General features: G+C 37.0%; 1 protein-coding gene across 11 annotated transcripts in view; it reads right to left on the bottom strand.

The window, feature by feature from the left end:
• The window catches only part of BAZ2B (bromodomain adjacent to zinc finger domain 2B), a 225,671-nt gene that overhangs the window by 87,038 nt on the left and 116,893 nt on the right, over positions 1-21,740 (bottom strand). For 9 of the 11 annotated variants that reach the window (XM_045299362.1, XM_045299358.1, XM_045299383.1 and 6 more), the window contains exons 3-7: positions 11,326-11,514; positions 5,579-5,746; positions 4,712-4,905; positions 1,343-1,540; positions 625-1,020 (exon numbers count right to left, since the gene is read on the bottom strand). In XM_045299362.1, the coding sequence (XP_045155297.1) occupies positions 625-1,020; positions 1,343-1,540; positions 4,712-4,905; positions 5,579-5,746; positions 11,326-11,514 (1,145 nt within the window). The remainder of the gene's footprint in view (positions 1-624; positions 1,021-1,342; positions 1,541-4,711; positions 4,906-5,578; positions 5,747-11,325; positions 11,515-21,740) is intronic. The other 2 variants (XM_045299394.1, XM_045299404.1) reach the window with 1 other exon arrangement.

Raw genomic sequence — 21,740 nt, 5'->3', positions numbered from 1 at the left:
GTTAGTTCAAGGATCGCTGGCCTTTAAGAGTGTTTTCCAGTCCAACCTGTTTGTTTTAAATCCCGCTGCTCTTGTTTCTTAAGTGATGTTGCTAATGACTTACCCTCTCTGAGCCTTAGCTCCTTCGTCAAAAAGTTTTGACAAGGATTAAGTAAAATTATATGTACACATGTGACTCAGCTATTATAAAAAAGGACCTTTTATAATATAAATAAATTGCTCTGGTACTCTATTATCACTTTCTTAAAATGAGATATATATTAATGAAAAACTAAAATACCCTTACCAATGTAATTTCTAATTTGCTTATTTTACTTATGAAGATGATGCCAATAATAATATCTGCTATGCTTCAGCTATGCATTACCAGAAAATACATAACTATGTATTACTAGAGCTGAAAAAAAATGTCATGATTAAGTTGTCAGAAAATATATTAAAATGATGAGAAAGTAAATCTAAAATCAGAGACATCTGGTTCATTAATGCTCGTATTCTATTCCTGAAAACAAGAAAGTATAAATTTTAGGTAGACGTTAACTTAAACTTGTGTAGCATAAAAATATTAGAAGAGCTTTCTTTTTCCTAATTGTAAACTTTCTACTACAGATAAATTTCACTCACCCGTTTGGATCGCAATTCACTGGTCAAAGGACTAGCTTCCTCAGAGGTATATTTGTTCCCTGCTTTAAGTACATCCGGAGAAGGAACTATGAGTTTCATGCAAGTCTCCTTTTTGGCTTGGTTTACCAAAGACAAAGGTTTCACATTGGACACCAATCCCGTAGACTGTATCACACTGGTGTGTTTGTTCACAGACTCCTCCTTTGCCTGAGAGCTTTGGAAAATAAATGGAAGCTGCTGTGACAAAACCTGAGGCTGCTTCTGCTGGGATTGGAATGATGAGGGAGTCTGGGATTCAGACACAAGAGGTAATGGCTGGTGTATTCTTTTTTCCTGGGCTTTTTCCGTTGCTTTCTGTCCATCTGCTTTTGGGTCTGAAATACCATGTAATAGCACCTGTTAAAAAAAAGAGAGAGACGTAACTTCTTAAAATCTATAAAACAAAGAATATCAAGCAGAAACACTTGAAGGAAAGAAGGTACTGTATATACTCGTGTATAAGCTGAGTTTCCCAGCATATTTTTTTATGCAGTTTTTGTGGTAAAATTAGGTGCTTTGGCTGATAGGTGGGTCGGCTTATACGCGAGTATATAACACTTTACACGGTGTTCCTAATGAATCTAGATAGGTTCTGCAAAAATCAGAACTTAACTTTAAGTATCCGGTTTTGGGGAAAGACCAATCGGTTAGTCAAGGCAGCCGACGCTGTTCTTGATACCTGATTGCTAGTTTGATGCTGTGCTTCACTCCCTGAATCGGAGTCCTCGTCGCTTTCTTCCAGGCTCTGCTCGTCGTCCTCCTCCTCTTCTAAATCATCCGAGTCACTGCTGCTGATGCCTTCACTGGAGGTGTCCGAGCACGTGCCTGAATCACTGTCGCTGTTACTAGAACTTTCCAGGGCTTTCTTCCTTGGTTTCTAGAAAAAGACAAGATTTCCCCCCAAGCTTTTATTTTGAGAAAGAATTCAAGTTTAGGTAAGCTACTTTAAATTTGAAATATTTTAAATCTTAATTTGTAACTGTAAGAGAAAAAGGAAAGGGCCATTGCTGTAGGGCTGGAAGGCTACTCAACAGATTGCTTACTTTATCTCAAAGGACTCACTTCATTAAAAATGCAAGGTCTTGTCAAATTCAGCAAGCATACTGAAGGCATTCATAATTTCATATACATGAGGAGGCTTCACAATGAAACATGGAATTGAACAATAATAGAATTCAAACTTTTAAAGTCCTCTCATACATATGTAAACGTCTATGACCATTATGCTTCAAAACATGGTACACTTAAAAGAGCAATTTACAAAATGATCATTTCAATGTTACATCTTTAGCTTTCCCCTTCCTTCTTTGTGCAGGTGGTGAGTAAGTTGCCAAATGTCTCCCTATAATATACCAAATACAATTCTAGACGATCGCTATAACAGTGTCCAAGATAATACCCTCACCTTCAAGGAACGTACAGACCAGCGATGGCACAGGTGGGGAATAACCGCACGTGACAACAGTTCCATACGGCAGTGAGCATTAGAGTGACGTTAAAACAGGCAGTGTAAGACTTGGAGATGTTGCTTTAATTAGGATCGAGGAATTCAAGTTTTGGTATTTCATATCAGAAATGATAGAAAAAGGTGACAAAGGAGGAAGCTTAATTTTTACAACATATAAGGGATGGATAGACAATGGAATTTTTTTCATGAATGGTTTGAAACCTCCTCATATAAAGACTGTATACTAACCCATCAAGTCATTTGTTCGTCAGGCCTTCTGAGACTGTGAATGTTTGTGGAAGCAGACAGCCTCATCCTTCTCTAGTACAGCAGCTGGTGGGTTTGAACTGCCACCCTTGTGGTTAGTAGTATTAGCCAGCAGACCTTACCTAGCTACCCACTGCTGTCAAGTTGATTGTGACAGCATCATAGTGACCCTAAGGGGCGGACAGAACTATTCCTCGGGGTTTCTGGGGCTGCAAATCTTTATGGAAGCACATTGCTTCCTCTTTTTCTACACAGAAAGGCTGATGGGTTCAAACCACTGACTTTTTAGTTGGCAGCTCAATGGTTAACCCACTGCCCAACCAGGAGTATTAGGTTACATTAAAGGAGGGTGGAGGGGAGAGAATCCCAAGACAAATTATAAATTTTTCATAAACTTTTTGAAGCCTCCTTTTCTAATCAAAAAGTTAAAACTGCCAGTAAGTGGGAGAAATGTTGAAATCATAGAGCAATGGATGAACAACAGGAATGTGGGTGAAGGGAGACTGTGGATGGTGTAAGATATGAAAATAAAAATAATTGGTAAATTATCAAGGATTCACAAGGGTAAAAGGGAGGGAGGGGGGAAAAGAGGAGCTGATATCAAGGGCTCAAGTAGAAAGAAAAGGTTTTGGAAATGGTGATTGGAACATATGTACAAATGAGTTTGATACAATTGGTGTATGGATTATTATAAGAGCTATACGAGCCCCCAATAAAATGATTTATTAAAATAGAAATTAAAAAAAGAAATCATAGAGCAACAAGATGAAGTATAAACCAAAGTTACTTAGAAGCATTTCAATAACATGGCCAATAGATGAAATAAAGAAAAGGTATAGAAAAAGCAGACACAAGTCATTTCTGTATTATGGCCTTAATGAAATTCAGCCTTCATTACTACTGGGTTGAGACATGAAAGACAATAAACACACCTCTATAAGAGGTAACTGAATGAAGTCATATTTAAAGGATTGCAAATGTGCATGCCTTCCTTTATACCTTCTGAAATTTCATTTGTCAAAATAAATGCACACGCGTGAGAAAAGTGATCTTCACTGCTTGTAGTTAACTCTCTGTGAGCTGCTCCCAAACTCAGCTTCTGTAATCTAGTCAGCAGACTCATAGTTCCCATCATTCCTTGAGCTATTTCTTTCCCTCAAAGATAAACAGGGTGGGATGAAGGACTGAGCTGGAGGAGTGTAAGGATCACAGAATAAAAATAACCAGAAGGCAGTGATGCAAGGGAAACAACAATAATATTAAGTAATCTCTACCTTTCATTTGACAAAGAAGTAAGCCCCTCTTTCTTTGCATCCACAATGTAGCATGGGTTTCTAATTCTCTGTAGTGAGACTATTTAATCATAAGGACTCTAAACTGAAGTTATAACTTTTGGTTGTAGTAGGGCTTAAGAAAGGAAAGGGATGACTTAGCAGAGAAAAAGGCACAATTTCAATGATCAAGTAAGCTGTGTGTAGATTTTTAATTTAAAGATGGCATGAGCAAAGGGGCCTCCACTTGTAGGAGTGGCTCCCGAGGTGTCTGATTGGAAAGCTTCTGTGTGTAAGATTCATGTGCAGAACTTACTGGGACGAGTTTCTTCCCGAGTTCTACTCCCAAAGCAAGCACAAGGATGCACACTAACAACCACTTTATGTGGCTGAGATGTAGGTGGTTTGCAGAGCATACTCTACAGTGAGTCAAGGGCCTATATTTTTGAAGCAATAATTTAAGTTTTGCAATTGTTGAAAATATACACAGCAAAATGCAATAATTCAACAGTGAGTTTTTGGTTAAATCTGAAATGAAAGCACCACTTTCTCCCAAGAGGGATATCAAAATTAGCTGAGGAACCATTTTTCAAAGTATATATACAAACCATCTGTATTATATACATACAATGTATACAAAGAGCAGCTAAAAAAACTACTAAAAAATTAAAACTGAAAATTAGTGGGTAAAAACCTATAGGATTCCCCCCCTTAGCTCCAAAGGCCTTTAGTTCACTTGAGCATAATTGATAATAATAAAACCTGTCTCATAAAGGATATAAGGAGGACTGAATAGATATTACATGCAAAGGAGTTAGAGCGAAGCTGGTAGGGACTAAGTTTTCAATGAATGTTAGCTACTATTATTATTTGTACTGGTGCTCAGTTTTAATTTCTGAAAGTATAAAACATGAGCACAATACCAAAAAATATGTCCCAAACCAGATGTTGCACATTCATAAGAAACTAATAATCAATTCATCGATTCTGGTAGTTTGAATACATAAACAAGGTCTGTTCAGCATTGTTTTTCAAAATCAAAGGCAAGAAAAGAACAACTTACCTTATCTTTGATTTTGTCAGCTCTAGCATCCGAAGGCTGGGTTTTGATTTGTTCCTGATTACATTTTCGATTTCCTCCACCTGAGCTTATAGTTTTAGTTTGTCCCGTGGAACTTGAAGCTGTAGTGGACAGTACAGACGTGCTAATACCAGATACAGATGATGTGCTGTTTCCATTTATTGACCCATTTACACCTACAAAAAGGATACACATGTTTACAGAAAGATCATTAAATGAAAATATTCTGAGAAGAATCTCTCCAAAACACTTACAAGTGAGGTGAAAACCAAGCTACTAATAAACCATCTAAAATGCAAATATAATTGGCAAAGGATATTCTAATTGCAGCTATCACTCCCCAAATACTAATGAGCACTAAAAACAAAGTTTGAGGTTATGAGTGTTAATAACGTTAGTGCTGATCTTAAAATCAAAACAGAAACACCATCATGTGGGCTGTGCATGTGAAGGGGCGGGAGACAGAAGGAAAAGCACTACACTTAGGAGCCAGAAGCTGGTGTTCAAGTCTTAATGGCAGAACCCAGTGTGTATCCAGTGGTCCCTTGATTAACAGATGTAACGTCAGTCGTAAAGTGAGAAGACACACCCTGAATCACACAGGGTTGTCATAAGGGTTGTGTAAGACCATGTAAAAGAGTAGCAAATCCGGTGCCGTCCCTAGACGCTGTTGCGTCGGCTCTGGGTCAGAGAGGAACCCTAGGTACAAAAGCAGGACGCACTGCCCGGTCTCGCACCGTCCTTACAATTGAGCATCATTCTATATAGACTACATTACGCCTCAACTCGACTAGAAACTGGTACTGGAATCAGAAATCAACAGCACTTCGCCTATGTTCATATGGATACCTTTTTCAGGACCATTTCGACTGCTTTTTCCTGATATCCTGGAATGGAATGAAGAAGGATCATGATTCTGGGCTGGAGGCGCAAACAGCGGTGGAATTCCCAGCAACTGTGGGAAGAAGGCTGCTCCAGGACGAGTGTGAACATCTGCTGCTCGCCACCATTCAGCACCTCAAAGTCAGACAAGCAAACTAAATAAAAATGCTTGCACTGACTTTCGAATGAATATAACAATAGCTTTCTAGGATTTACTCTTGAAAAAGAATGTGCGAGTTTCATACTGAAACAAGATTGCTGAATTATATTTATTTCTGACCATCATTCTTATATAAAAACTGCTGACTAGAATTCATAAACTTATCATTTTTTACACTTATCATTCTTATTATGATAGTGCCCAAGGGTCTTCACGTAGCAGATTTCTACAGTTCAAGCTTCTAAAGAACAAAGGTAGTTCAAGGTTTGAAAATTAAGAAGCAAGATACTTAAGACTTTACTAATCTACTTTTCAAACCTTACAATTTAAGCTTATAGCTTTAACTTATGTTGACCGTTTCCTCAAACTACATACAATATAACCTGGCTCTGATCATTCAAGAGGTCTACATAGAGTTCAAAGACTACTGTCATAAGGAATATTGATTCAAAGTCAATTCTAGCAGAAAATATTCTATAGGTAATCAGAAATATACAGATAGCAAAACCATTAAGTCTTTTTTTAGCATAAAAAGTGAAACATGCTCAAAAAGTGAAAAAACAAATCCACTATAAAATACAAAAGATTTATCAAGATTCTATTTAAGTTAATGAATATAGTTTGAATTTTGTTTATATTTTCTCTTACAAGCTACAGAAAGCAATACTGTTTTATTGAGGTAAAAGGACTAAATGGTAGCCTATCATCAAGAGCAATTTGGGTATTCAAAGAATAGCTCTTATTTAAATGATTGAAAAAGGAAAGAAGTCAAATTTTATAGAATATTATGGTAAGTAAAAAAAGTACTGCTATAAAATCATAGAAGCCTTTATTAAACAAAAGTATCAAACTGTGAAGCTATTGTTTTATGACATATGATCCCAATGGGCCTATACATTTAAGAAGACAGTGCTTCTATTTTGAAGAATTCTGTGCTATTCAATTTAGGCCACATTCAAACATCAATTTTGGACTCCACTCACTACCATCGAGTCTGACTCAAAAGGACCCAATGGGAGAGAATGAAGCTGTCCCCGTGGGTTTCTGAGACTGCAGATCTTTACAGGGGTAGAAAACCTCATCTGTCTCCTTGGGGTGGCTGGTGGTTTCGAACTGCTGACCTTGCAGTTAAGCCGTTGAACGTGTAACCCACTACATCATCAGAGATCTTTTTTGGCATCTTACGGGGGCTTACATAAAGCTTCTTGTCAATGTCCTTTGAGTTCGAGGAATACAAAGAAGTCTAAAGGAGCAAGCTCTGGCCTGTAGGGTGGATGAGATAAGGTCTCCCAATGACATTTTCATAGGGCAGTCCTTGCTACCTTTTAAGAATGAGCAGGTTAATTGTGGTGATGCAAAACAAATTCTCCCTGCAACTTTCCTCGCCTCTTCCTTAACAGTTTTCCAAGCCCCCACGATTGTCTCATGTAATTCAAGAACAATCTATCACGATGACCTCTTTCGGATACCAAAAAACACAAAACAAAACAGGACAGTTACCATAACCTTCTGTGCTAAGTTTCCCACCTTGAATTTACCTTTGAAGACTTTCTGACCACCCTTACTTAAAACCTTTGATCTGCCTACAAATGGTTGGCTCATGAGGGGCAGAGCTTCACTGGTTTGGGAAGATGTCCACTTGAGTTCTGTTAAAATTTGATATCAGCCCTGATCTCAAAATGGTTGTTTTAGATAGCACAAAATATATCTATATATTTAAAGTATTCCAATGAGATGCACTACATTAATGAGAAAACTTGTGTGCAGCCATTCATTGATCACAGACACATTTAAACATTTTATTTGGAATAAACTAGTGCATGTATGAACTGAAACAATAGTAATACTTCATGGCTTACTCTTTTACAATTTTAAATGAAGGGTGAAGATTAGGAAGAGATCAGAAAACAAGCCAAAAGAGAGTCTTGTAGTGTCCCATCTACAACTGTGAAAGCAACAAAATAAGTAAAAACGTGAAAGCACGCTTATCTAGTGGGCTAAGCCAATAGATTACAAAATCAGTTATTTTCTTTCAGTCCAACTTTCTGAAATTTATGGCGTACCATATATATTTGAGTATAAGCTGACCTGAATATCCGCCAAGGCACCTAACTGTACCACAAAAACTGCATTAAAAATGTGCTGAAAAACTCGGCTTAAACACAAGTATAAAAGGTATTTTCATTGATTTTAATAAGAAAATTGGGGGGGTGCTATAATACAATACAAGAGAAACTCAAGATTGTCAGCATATTGTATTATGTTAGCTTGAATGTTTTTCAGGAATATCTTTCACAAATAAAAAGGTTTCCTATAAAGCGATGTGCATCTCATCTAATGGCAAAATCTATTTTTAAAATAACATTAAGGGTAGCTGCCATTCTAAAAGGTCTTTTTAAAAAAAAGTATTAACAGGACCCTGTAAGTGATATTCTCCTCCTCCACTGCAGACAGGTTTTGCTCATTAAATGACATTAATGCATATTCACTAGTGCCTGAATGATGAGAAGTGAACCAAGACTACAGAAACGCCAATCACTTCATTCACTGTTTAGAGCATAGGCCTCCAAAGCATTTGACTCCACTGTCGGCAGGGGGTGGGGGGGGGAGGGTGGAATGGAGTGGGGGGCTGGGAATCAACACGCCGCTGGCAATGGAAAACTTCTGTACTGTAGTCCATAAGCCAGGCTAGAGTACAAGCACCTGCTTTTGCAGTCTCCCTGGATCATTCCAGGCCCCCTCCAAGGAACCCCTTCTAGCTCACTGCAGCGCCCACATTAGGAAACACTGGTTTAGAAGGAAGAAGCATATTTAAATAGGGACAAACAAGGTGTGTGTTGCTTGTTTCAGCAGTTGAAATGAGGCTCCACTTAACGATAATAAGTGAAGGAGGATTCCCAAGGATATGTATATTATTTATCACAGTCTATAATTAAAGCAGTACAATTAAGTTTATAGACTTAGTACATGTTGACCAAGAAATTGGTATGGTAATCAAAGTGTAATGCAATTCAAATATTTTAGACATAAGAAAACTGGAAAAACATGAATATGTATTTGAGAATGTCAGTAATAAACACATGGTAAAAATTATAGAAAATGTGTGTTATAAATTAGCTCTCAACATAGAGAAAAATATAAAACAAGTAAGCAAGAGTAATCAAATAAAAAGATAAATATGATAGAGGTTACTGATTACAAACTTTACAAATATCTGATATGATTGCAGAGGAAATTATATATTTTTTGAGTGATGAGTTAATTTATCTTTGAAATTTAGGCAAACAAAAAAGTGAAATGGAGTAACTCACTAGTTTATTGATAAAGTGAGTTGTATAAAATAAAAATTTTATCAATTAACATACGATGAATTTCTTTAAAAAATAGTTTTATTGACATATACACGATTAATTTCTAAGTGTATTTAAGGATACTAACAGACAGTACCAATGTTTTTCTTATTCAACTGAAAAACTAAGAATATTAAGGTTATAGTGAATCTAGAAGATACGGCAGTAAATTTAACTTTTTCATACTTGAGAGTGTCAGATAATTCACAAAAATTATGTTAAGACAATATAAAAACATAATAACCTGAAATTGTAAGTATTTTAATGAAATAACCATGAACTACTGTTTAAGATAAATTTCTCTTCATTTTAAATTTCTAGTAAAGCCTTCTTTATGTGTCCTTAGTTATTTATCAGATGATTTTATTTGTCTGGCATTTCGGTTACCTTTCTGAATAGAGCCAAGTATTTAAGAGTTATTGTCCCAACTTTGCGTTTTAATTAAATGTGTAATCCCAATACATACACTGGGCACAAAAGGACTATACTGTAACTGTTACTGGCATACTGCTATTCCTACAGATGCTGTTGTCTTGTAAGTCCTATTGTCTCCTGAGAACTACAGGCAGCACAAGGGCATTTATTTTGTGGTGTACCCCTCAGATCCTGGTCTAGGGCAGAGGATATAGTAGGTACTCAAAGAACTTGTAAAACAAGTGAGAGAGTAAAGAGTTTATGTAGGCTAGGGACGTTATTACATTTTTTCTCCCCATACAGTGGAAGCAGCAACATTTGTGAAGTCCAGATAAGCAATTTCTCATGTTAGCAGTACAGATAGAAGTATATGATTTCAATAATACAATATAACCAAATTGTGATTTAGAAATGCTCAAAAACAAAGCCATGATAAGCATAAAACAATAAAAATATCTTAGATACCAGAAGCATTAGAATAATACATTATTATTTTTATTCAGTAATCCTATATTTGAACAAGTACCTATTGAATACTCACTCATCTTCCTAATCAACCACGATCACATTTTTTTTATTAATACTTTAAAAGCAACTGTTAGATCTTTGTTTGAAACTTCATTTTAACTATTTATTACCATTTAGTCACTCCTAATACTTCTTCTCTCCCAGACAACTGAATTAAAGCAGTGACATAACTCAGGATGGCTGGTGGTGCTGATGGTACATACATTTCGGACTGCCTAATACGAGGGGGTAGTTTAAACCCACCAACCCTTCTGAGGAAGAAAGAAGAAGTTATCTGCTCCCTAATAGATTTACAGCCTCAGAAACCCTCATTCCATTCCTAAGAATTGGAATCAACTTGATTGCAGTGAGATTTCTTTCTTTCTTCTTTTTTTTTTTTTATTAATGACTCAAGTATAGTACTTAAGTCTACTCTGTAGATGTAAAATCTACATTTAACATCTGTTTTTTCTATAGCTAAACAAAACCATCATTTTCTTTTAAAGAAGCAATTAATTCACAGACAATGAGAGTGGGGAAAAAGAGTTATAAACTATAGACTAATTACGTGTGACAGCACTGACGTGTTCTTTCATCTTCACACAAGAACCCAATCAGACAAGTACTATTATTGCTATCATACTCATTTTTCAGATGAGAAAACTGAGGCTGACGGGCTACATATGTTGTTCAAAGCCAGGGAGATAAGAAAGTAGTAAAACCAGATTTAAAACCAGATCTATTTATCTCTAGAATTATGTTCTACTGTCTAAAGTTTTGAAAAGTATAAAAATTTATAGGCAACCTCCTTTTCCCTGTGACATGCAGAGAAATGAAGATCTGAAGTAAAAGTGTAAAAATATTCATTAGAAGAATGAAAGACCTTCATTTCTTATTATTAAATACTTTAAAATTCAGAAAAAGCCTGAGAGATACATTTAGCTGCATATATATAATATGTACAATTTTCTGCTTTTATATTAACTTTATTAAAAAAGCACGAGAAAAACTTGTTCTGGTTATTCTCTTATGTCACAGAAAACTATTTCTCTACATCAGCACCTGAGAAACTGATGAATAGCATTGCTACTTAGCACATATAGTGTGCTTAGTTTTGTTTTGCTTTGCATACAGTAAATAGGACTGAGGCAATTCTTGCACAAATATTTTAATATACCAGGTATTAGATTATCCTATTTTTTCCATTTGAAAAACAAATTTCTGCCTGAGCATTTTCAAGCTTTCCTCCTTTCCTTTAAACACTGTTTGTAACAGATGTTTACCTGGAAAAGATGCTAGTTGGGGATGTGCGGCTAAGGCTGTGGGTGTACCAAGTGTCCCCAAACCACCAAATTCTGAATGCCCTGAGCTGGCTGAATGTAGACCAAAGACTGGGTGGCTGACCATTGGGAAGGCACTGGACACTGTGGACGGGTTAAACGGTTGATCCCCAGCTGCTCTGAATAAATGTCCTGGGAGGGAAAAAAACACACTTAAAATTGTACTACAAAAACAAGTGATATTTATCTGACTTCAGCGTTCATAGGTACATACTTAAAATTTATAATAATTTCTTATATAGCAAATTTTATTCTACATAAGCTTGCATTTCTGGTTCCTCAAAATCTATAGAATAACATGTTTCTAGAAACATGAAATTACTCTAAAAATATTAATTAAATGAATGGTATAACCATATTTACTTTGAACTAAGATTTGGGACTTGCTTGATTTTAATTCAAATATGTGACTTGAAGAAGGGAGGCCAATTTTCTGCTTATACCACATAAATTAATATAGTACTAGATTTTTTTATGAATAAAAAGAGAAAATATTTCCATTAATTCAGAGTGAAAACCAATGAAAAGTAGGTCCCAAATCCTTTACCAAGTCATTACTCAACTTATCACTTCGTGCAAAGAGTTCTCAGATTTGGTATAATGGACTATAAAGTCACAAAGTGACATTTTGTGACTCCTAAACCAATGGAAAGGGCTGGAAAGATTTAACAATAAAGATATTTCTAAATGTAGTTATAGGAATACTATCAAGGTAAAAACCTTTTTTAATACTATAATAAGACCATATCCAATTGTAATGAATGCGACTTTTCAATCTCCACTTTACCCTAAAGAGGATGTACTATTAAGTGTTAACAGCCCCAGGTGGAGTGTTACAATAAGAAAAACACAACTTATGTTTTGTACTTTGTAGGGGTTTGGGTGAAAACCTTTTGAAATACTTGTAAATATCCCTTTTATTTTCAGGAAATAATTAAGATCCCTTGTCTTGATAACCATTAAAAAAAGTATCAAACCCCACATTCCAGAAGCAGTCTATTAGCCAGATTACAATTACTTAGCCAAGAGCTCATGAAAATGCAATAAAGCTCTTTAAAAGTATATGAAAAGCATTGTGCTCTGTGTAAAAATCAGAATAAGACTTCCATCACCCAATGAACATTGCAAGCTAACTAGTTAAAACAATATATATTTGAAGCAACATTTAAGATGCACATTAAATATAGCACATTTTTGTTGTTGTTAACACAGTCATCAAACAAGTAGTCCTGGTGAGGCTTCCGACTCCCATAATCTAGTTTCAGAAACTCATCTGTCCTGTAGGGCTGCTAAGGGTCAGCATCAACTCAACAGCAATGCGAGTGAGGCCTCGGATACAGCAGCTTAAACAACTGACTATGAACTGAGCTCGCAGTAAGAAGCCTCCAGTGAGTTCAAGGCAGTCTGCTTTCGCAACGATTCCAATACCAAGCTCACTGCCATCAAGTTGTTTCTGACTCACAGCCGGAAATTCCATTTGGTACTACTCTGTCCTAGAGGGTTACTATGAAATGGAATTACCTCAATGACAACAGGGCTTTGTTTTGTTTTTTTCCAGTTTGCTATGAAACCAAATTTTTGCTCTTTGCTCTTTTGTTCCCAGAAAACCAAGAGGTGATCCTCAAAAAACCAGAGTGCATCCACAGAGATGAATATACACAACATATATTCTTTCTGGAAATATCCTATATTATTAAAATAGTAATATCTAAATAACTTTAAATAAGCATGATTTAAATAAAGTGTATCGAGGATATCCTATATCAGCCTATGATGTAATAAACAACAAAGCAAAAACTCAATCTCACAGGGATCTTCAAATGATCTGTTCATGGAAGGCCTACAAAGACACTGTGCAGGGAAAGGCCACGCAAGGCATATACACTGGAGTGTCTTTTTTCTTCATCAGCCAGTCCTAGTTTGTTGTTCATAGGCAAAGAGAGTTACTCAAATGGCACTGTCTTGAAGGCAAGTGATAAAGCCACCAGAAAGGCTGCGCTACTTATGTTTCGTCAAATTCTCAAAAACTCAGCTAGTTTCTTTTTAAACATGAGTGTGCTACCTTAAGAATCAATGCTTATTTTGACTTTCGATTACATATAAAATCGAGGTTATCAACAATCAATTCAACAGCTTGACTCAAACGTGCTTAATCAAGTGTTTATTTACACACATAGTGGTATGAGATTAGGGGCTCATACAATTCTGATCACAATCCATACATACAACAATTGTGTAAAGTACATTTGTACATTCATTGCCTTCATCATTTTCAAAACATTTGCTCTCCACTTAAGCCCCTTGCATAAGAATTCTTAAATTATATTTTAACTGGTATATATGAAGCAGTGGTTTAATATGAAAAAGTGTACAAGGTAAACTAAAAGACACCAAAATTAGATGATTATAATGATTCAGAATATATTGACATTAAAGGAGCTTAAAAGCTGAGAAAAATACTTCTATAACAGCTAAAAAGATGTTAAATGCATCATTAAAATGTAAGTTTAATTTTTGAAATAAAATAAATAAATGACCTAAACTAAACCTTGGTGTCTCATTAACAGAAAATATGAGCAATGACTAAATGCAACAAATAAAAGCTAACAATACACAATTAGATAACAAAATTATTAAAATAATTCTGAAAAGTGACATCTACAAGGAACTAAGTAAAAATTTTTAACAGAAAAATGAGCATAAAGTGTCAAACTTACCATTTTTTGGATTTAAGCTTTAATGAACAAAAATAAAGATTGGCTGATGACAATACTTGGTTATGAATCTCTTTGACTTTCTATCACCTTTCTCTTTCTTCTTAAGTCACCCCTCTCTACAACCACCTGTTTTTTCTTTTCATCTGTCATTCCCCATTTCCTTGTTTATCTAATCTATACCTTTGGGAGCCAATGGGCCTACAGAGTCATACCCCACCACACCTGTGCCCTCATCCTCTTGGTGAGTGCAACCACCCACCCCAGCACCATTGGATTGATAACAGATGGCTGCCAACACCTGCTCAGCCTGCACTGATAATGCTTTGCACAATCAGTGATCTGAGAATCATGCCCACACTCTAGTCTGCTACCAAATCTACCTGGAAATAGGTGGATTTTGCCCCAGTGCTGTGAAACTAGTCACTAGCATAACCTTGTTGTTGCCTGGATATAACCACCACCACCACCAGCAGCAAAAAAACAAACAAACCACACACACACAAAAACAGTTGAAGAAAACCAACATATAATCAACAAATTAATACAACAGCATTACGATGTCTCAGAGACAAGATAACTTCAAATCACATGGGAAGGGTTGGGCAGGGTGAGAAAAGAGAGCTCAAACAAGTAAACAAAGTAAAGGACCAGAAAAAACAAGTAAACAAAGTAAAGAAATACAAAGAAAAACAAAGTTAGAAGAAATACTGTGAGAACTATCCAATGAGGAATTCAAACAAGGTCCAGGAAATCAAGGCAAAAAAAATCAAGGATAACACACATAAAATACTAAAGAATTAAAAACTTTTGACATATGGAAAATTAGAAATCATATAACACAAATAGAAATCCAGAAAATAAATGCTAAAACTTCAGTGATAAATAATACATTGGAAGGACGTGGAGGTAGAATTGAATCAATGGAAGACAGAATTAGTGATTTTGTAGATAAAGTTCTTAATATTGATCTGTTAGAGGTAAAAAGACAAAGAATCCCGAAAGTAGTTCGGGAAAAACAAACAGTTACGAATGAAGGAGAAGCAGTAAGGCTAATCTCTGATTTCTGATCAGAAACCAAGTAGAAAAGAGGGAAATGAAATGACATATATCAAATCCTGAAAGAAAAAATAGTCAACCAAGAATTATATATCTAGCTAAACTGTCCTTTAAATACAACGATATTTGAAGAAATTAGAACATTCCTAAATAAACAAAAAATAAGGAAATTTTTAAAAGCAAGGCCAATCTTACAAGAAATGATAGTAGGTACACTTCAGACAGAGAAGCAACAAATGGCAGACAATAATCAGAGATTAAGACATACAACATTATCACCAGGAAATGTTGAAGTAAAGAAGCATAAAAAAAAATAAACCTCTGAGACTGAAAACTAAGAAACAGAAATGTCGATTTGTAAATGATAACTGCAAGCAAAAAGAGAGAATAGAGAAGAAGTAAAGTTCAAGATAGAATGGCTTTAAACTTGAGAAGATTATAACTTACAGGGCAACCCCTTCAAGAAAATTAATGAACCCTCTCATCAAAATACGAAAGAAGAAAATTAAAATGTCTCAAGGAAGCATTAAAATAACAGCAAAAAGGGGAATAAGAAAATTCATAAATTAAAAGCACCCAGTGCAGACAAATTATTGGATAAAGAAACCTTCAACACTACAAAGTGAAAGAAAGGAAACAGCAAGCACCCAAGTCACAACGGACGGTCTTTGCTGGCATGCTCCCTCCGCACAGACTCTGTTAGTGAAAAACGTTAGACTACGAAGAGGAAATAATGGTAAATTTTACAGTTCTTGTTATATTTTTGTCTTAATGTGAATCTAGAACTCAATGATGTTTAAAAAATATCTTTCTTAGTAAGAGGCTCTGTAACACTATTTGTAATTTTTGTATTGTTTTTCTACCATCTTTTAAAAATCAGATACTAATTCCATGTAAACATCATTCAGAATTGGAACGAGAAGTGGCTGCTAATATGTTGTTGTTGTTAGCTGTCGTCAATAGGATTCTATTGACGACATGGTTAAACCATGTGCTTCAGAATATAACTATGCTCCATGGATTTTCAAGACTGTAATCTTTCTTAAGCAGATCACTAGACCTGTCTTCTGCGGCAATTCTGGGAGGGCTCAAAACTGCTGCTAACTTTTCAGCTGTGATAATATTAAACTTTTTGAACTTCATGTGATCTTATTTCCTCTCTGCTGTAGTTTCTACCAGCTTGATATATATTTTTTGATTCTAAGAAATTACTTTAAGTTTCCTAACCTCAGGGAACCCACTTTGAACATATTTAAATATAGAAGATCTAGCTAGAACATAACTTAAATTGCTGTTAGGTGTTGCTGTCTAGTTGGTTCTGAGTCATAGCTACTCCATGAACAGAACTCTCTATCAACCATGATATCCTTTTCCAAGGACAATTCCCTCCTGATGACATTTCTAAAGCAGGTGTATACATTCTCTTCTTCGTTGGCTCTCCACTTTGCGAAGGGGATTGGTCTTTCCTGGTAACATGTCCAAAGTATGTGAGACAAAGTCTTTCCATCTTTGCTTCCAAGAAGCATTCTGGCTCTACTTCTTCTAAGACAGATTCATTTGTCTTGCAGCCCAGGGTATTTTTAATATTCTTCACCAGCACCATAATTCAAATGCATTGATTTTTCTTTAGTTTTCCTTATTCAATGACCAACTTCCACATAATAGAATAAGTAAATAATATATTATTTAAGTTATTAAATATTATATTAGCACCATAGTATAGAAAAAGTTGATATTTCAATATTATAAGATGACTCTGTCCTGTAAAGGACTCAGTAACATATCAAAAGTACCTAGAATTATCTGATCTATAGTAGACAAAAATATTTGTCAATTGATTAATTTATTACTCATTAAGAGCATAAGCGGTACATCCATAGGGCTGATTACTAAAGCCTTCAATCAGAACAAAAAGGTGTCCTGCATCCTCATTTAAATTTGCAAGTATGAGGGATACATATGGCAGCCAACTAAAAAGGTGGGGAAAAGAAAGGGGGGGGGGAAAGACATGTGTAGCAGGGGAACAGGTCACTAACCCACCCAAAGGGAGGGTGTAGTTTTTATCGCTACAGAAGAGGGAGAGAGGGACCAGACTTCAACCTGGCGCACCAAGATTATGACTGCAATATACTGACACGAAGCAGGGAACAAATAGAAAGTCTCAGGGGCCAGCTCCAATCCCAACTCATTAAGACACTCCCCACCCCACCCAAAGAATTCAAAGCTACAGCTCAGGGAAAGGGGCATGTCTGATCAGAGCACACGGGAGCAAATGAAGAGAGAAGTAGAGAGAGTGGAAGACATCCTGACACATCAAGTTCCAAGGACGATATTCCTGCTCAGAGCAGCCAATGGATAGAGAGGACCATAGGGCCAGCCTCACCTCGAGACAAGACGTGCCTCAATATGAGGGACAACACTGGAGGCACAGTGCAGGAACCGATCTGACCCGAACACACCAGGGTGGAATGCTAAGGTCGTGCAACAGAGCATCAAGGGGAGCAAAGCAATGCAGTCCCCAGGGAATACTGAAAATAGACTTTGGGGCCTGGGTGTGGCACCCCATCAGACTTGACTGGGAAACACTCCTAAAGGTCAACAAACAGACCTGGAACTATTTATAGGCTTTTTTTTTATGAGGGGGGGGCATTGGTTTTGTTGTTGTATGGTTTTTTGGTTTTCTTTTGTGGTTTTGTTTTGCTCTGTCTTGTTTTTGTGGTTTTTATTGTCTCTGCATCTCTATCTAGATAAGATAGGTGGGATAAACAATCTCGAGGAGAAAACAACAGGACCATGGTTCCAAGAGGACATGGGAGATGGGGAGGCCAGTGAAGAGAAGGGGGTTGTCAACCAACCCAGTAACTAGGGAATATCAGTGATCTAAAATCAATGGCGAAAAGGGTATAGAATTGTCTGGTAGGGCTTGATCAAGGGCAATGTAACCGAGAGGAATTACTGAAATCGGAATGAAGGCCGAATGTGATAGTGGGACAAGAGGAAAGTAAAAGGAAATAGAGGAAAGAACTTGGAGGCCAAGGTCATTTATAGAGGTCTAAATACAGGCATGTGCATATGTAAATATATTTATATATAATGATAGGGACATAGATTTTTGTACATATATGTAAGGTAGAAGACAGACATTGGGCCTTTACTCAAGTACTCCCTCAACACAAGAACATTTTGTTTTAATAACCTGGCATTCCATGATGCTCACCTTCCTGGCACAATCGCTAAAGACAAAGGGAGTGCATAGCAAATGTGGTGAAGAAAGCTGTTGGTGCCTGGCTATCAAAAGATGTAGCATCTGGGGTTGTTGTTTTTTTAATCATTTTATTAGGGCCTTATGTGTTGAACAGAAGGATTTCTCTTAAGTTGTCCCCCCAAAATATATGCCAGATTTAGCTTAAGAATGACTGTTCACTAGGCGTTCAGCGAAAGTAGGTCAGAGGTTATTCTCCCTAACATCAGCCATCTAGACTGGATAGTCTGACTCACCCTAAATAAGACCCACTCCCTTCTGATAAGGATAGTGGTGGTCTGTTTACTTGTAGGAGATACCAGAGAGGTCAAACAGGCCCAAGGATGACCAAGGTTAGGTAGCCATTATCAGCTGTCTAGATCAAGCAGGCACCACTGTTTATCCCACAACAAATATGGGCACACCCCTAGGTCATCACCCTCCTATTGATTGTATTGCCTATGTTGCTACCCCTCCCTATACTTAGGTTATTGTCCGCTATCAGGGGACTTGCATGCCTCCCAGAATAGTAATTGTCTGTTTTATTATATGAGACACCAGAGTGATCAAACTTGTTCTAGGATGAATAGTATTGCCCCTTTTCTGTGATGTATGACTCTGTAATCAGATCCCCCTAAAGTGATATGATGCATGGTTAGCAATAAATAAAGAGGCTCCTTGGTTCTCGAGAGGGTGGCTGGAGAAGGTGGCTAAGGAGCACGAGGCAGCTGCGCCTACTCTGACGGCTAAGCCCCCTCCACGAGGACCATCAAGCAGGGCAGAGGTGAGAGATGCTACCATGAATTGCATCTGATTCCATTACTTGACTCCATCCTTTAAACCTCATGCTCTCTATGACTTTACTATAATTTCTACTTATTATCGCTGTACAATTGCGCCTACCGAACCTGTGATGTTTTGTGGGGTTCCCTCTTCCCTTTAACCCCACAGGCTTATACAGCTCTTATCACAATCCATGCATACATCCATTGCGTCAAGCACATTTGTATATTTGTTGCCACCATCATTTTCAAAACATGTTCTATCAACTGGGGTCTTAAAGGCTTGATCATTAACAAGCAGCCATCTAGCTGAGAAGCAACAAAGTCCACATGGTAGAAGCACACCAACATGTGTGATCCTGAGGTTTCTATGGGATCAGATATCAGGCATCAAAGACCCAGAATGAGGGGGAGTGCAGAGTGGAGACCCAAAGCCCATCTGTAGACAATTGGACATCCCTTTGCAAAAGAGTCACAAGGAAGAAATGAACCAGTTAGGGTACAGTATAGCACTGATGAAACATACAACTTTCCTCTAGTTATTTAATGATTCCTCCCCCCAACTATCATGACCCCAATTCTACCTTACAAATCCAGCTAGACCTGAGCATGTACACAGGTACAGATAAGAGCTGGAAACATAGAATCCAGGATAGCGTCTGGGGCCTTAAAGGTTTGAAGTTAAATAAGCAGCCATCTAACTGAGAAGCAAATAAGCCCACACGGAAGAAGCACACTAGCCTGTGTGATCATGAAGTGCCCACAAGATCAGGTATCAGTTACCAAACGATCCAAAACAAACAATTATATCAATGCGAATGAGGGGGGTTGGAGCGGAGACCCAAAGCCCATCTGTAGACAACTGGATAGCCCACCACAGAACGGTTAAAAGGAAGAAACAATTCAACCAAAGTGCAGTATAGCACCCATGAAACAAACATCATTCCTCTAGTTCCTGAACGCTTCCTCACCTCACTACCATGACCCAGTTCTACCTTACAAATATGGCTAGACAAGAGGATACACTTGGGTACAGATAAGAGCTCCTGACACATGGAATTCAGGACAGATAAACCCCTCAGGAACAGTAGTGGGAGTAGCAATACCTTGAGGGTAAGGAAATGGTTGGGAAGGGGGAAGGGGAAGAATGGGGGAACCCATCACAAGAATGGATATATAGCCTCTCCCCTGAAGGGGATGATAACAGAAATGTGGGTGAAGGGAGGCAATGGGCAGTGTAAGATATGAGATAATAATAATAACAATATATAATAAATCAAAGATTCAAGGGAGGGAGGGTTAGGGATGGAGGAGAAAAAAGAGGAGTTGATACCAAGGGCTCAAGTAAAAAGAAAATGTTTTGGTAATGTATAAATATGCTTGATACAATTGACATATGGAACGTACTAAGAGCTGTAAGAGTCCCCCAATAAAATGATTTAAAACAAAAGAGTCATTTTTAAAGAAATTATAAATAACAGCATCTCACTTTTTCTCTGCTTCAATTGTCAAAGTCACTCAAAGTGTTACTAAAAGTCTTTGGAGTTGTTCAAAGCTAGTTTATTGACACATATATATTATGGGAAATGACAGGTAAGCATCGGACTGGTAACTAAGAGGACGGCTGTTCAAACCCACCTAGTCTATGAGAAAAAGGTGAGGCTATCTGCTCCTATACAGATGCATACTCACAAAACCCCACTGAGCCATATTGACTCAATGGCACTTTAACATTTTCACTGTTGGTTCGGGAGCAATGGCGGCACAGTGGATAAGTGCTCAGCTCTACCCCGCAGGTCCAGGCTGTGAGGTCACTCGCTTCTCTGAAGGAGAAACATGTGGCAACCTGCTCCCGTAATGATTAACAGTCTAGCGACCCCAGTGGGACAGCTCTACTCTGCCCTATGGGAAGGCTCTGAGTCAGAATCAAATGGATGGCAACGAGTAAATTATTGGTTTAGTCTCATACAGCCGACGATGGTGTTTGGATCATACCCTCAGTTCCACTGTCTCTCTCTTATCATTTCAAGCTACTGCTCATTACAGGAATTTAAAAAAATTATAGCCAGGTGATAGCTCAGTCATATTTAAAACAGTCTATTGTGTATTAATAAGAATGTAAAACAGATTTATTTTTTATACAAAAACAAAATCATTAACAAATATATAGGCTCTACAAGTCAGATAGCTATAAAACAAAGTTATTTGGAAATAAGAATAACCCAGTTTTGAAAAGTATATTTACACTACCGGAATATACTTAATAGCAAGAGAAGATACTAAATAAAAACCTATCAAGATTTAAAGTCTTAAATTTTGCTCAGAAAAATACGAGGTGGTAGCCCCCAAAGCCATAATCCCTCCCCAAAGCTATATATTTAAAAAAATAAAACAACCATATTATTTTCAAAATACTCTCTATTACACTTAATACATTTGCCAAATCTGTGATTCCATTCTTGGAAACTATTTTTAATTTTATTTTTTATCATTTTATTGGGGGTGCATGCAGCTCTTATCACAATCCATACATCCATCATGTCAAGCACATTTGTACATATG

Source organism: Echinops telfairi, unplaced genomic scaffold, assembly GCF_000313985.2.
Source record: "Echinops telfairi isolate 266 unplaced genomic scaffold, ASM31398v2 ScPeMD7_4;HRSCAF=17, whole genome shotgun sequence".
In the NCBI taxonomy this organism is placed as follows: Eukaryota; Metazoa; Chordata; class Mammalia; order Afrosoricida; family Tenrecidae; genus Echinops; species Echinops telfairi.
This window is presented reverse-complemented; position numbering and strand designations above follow the sequence as displayed.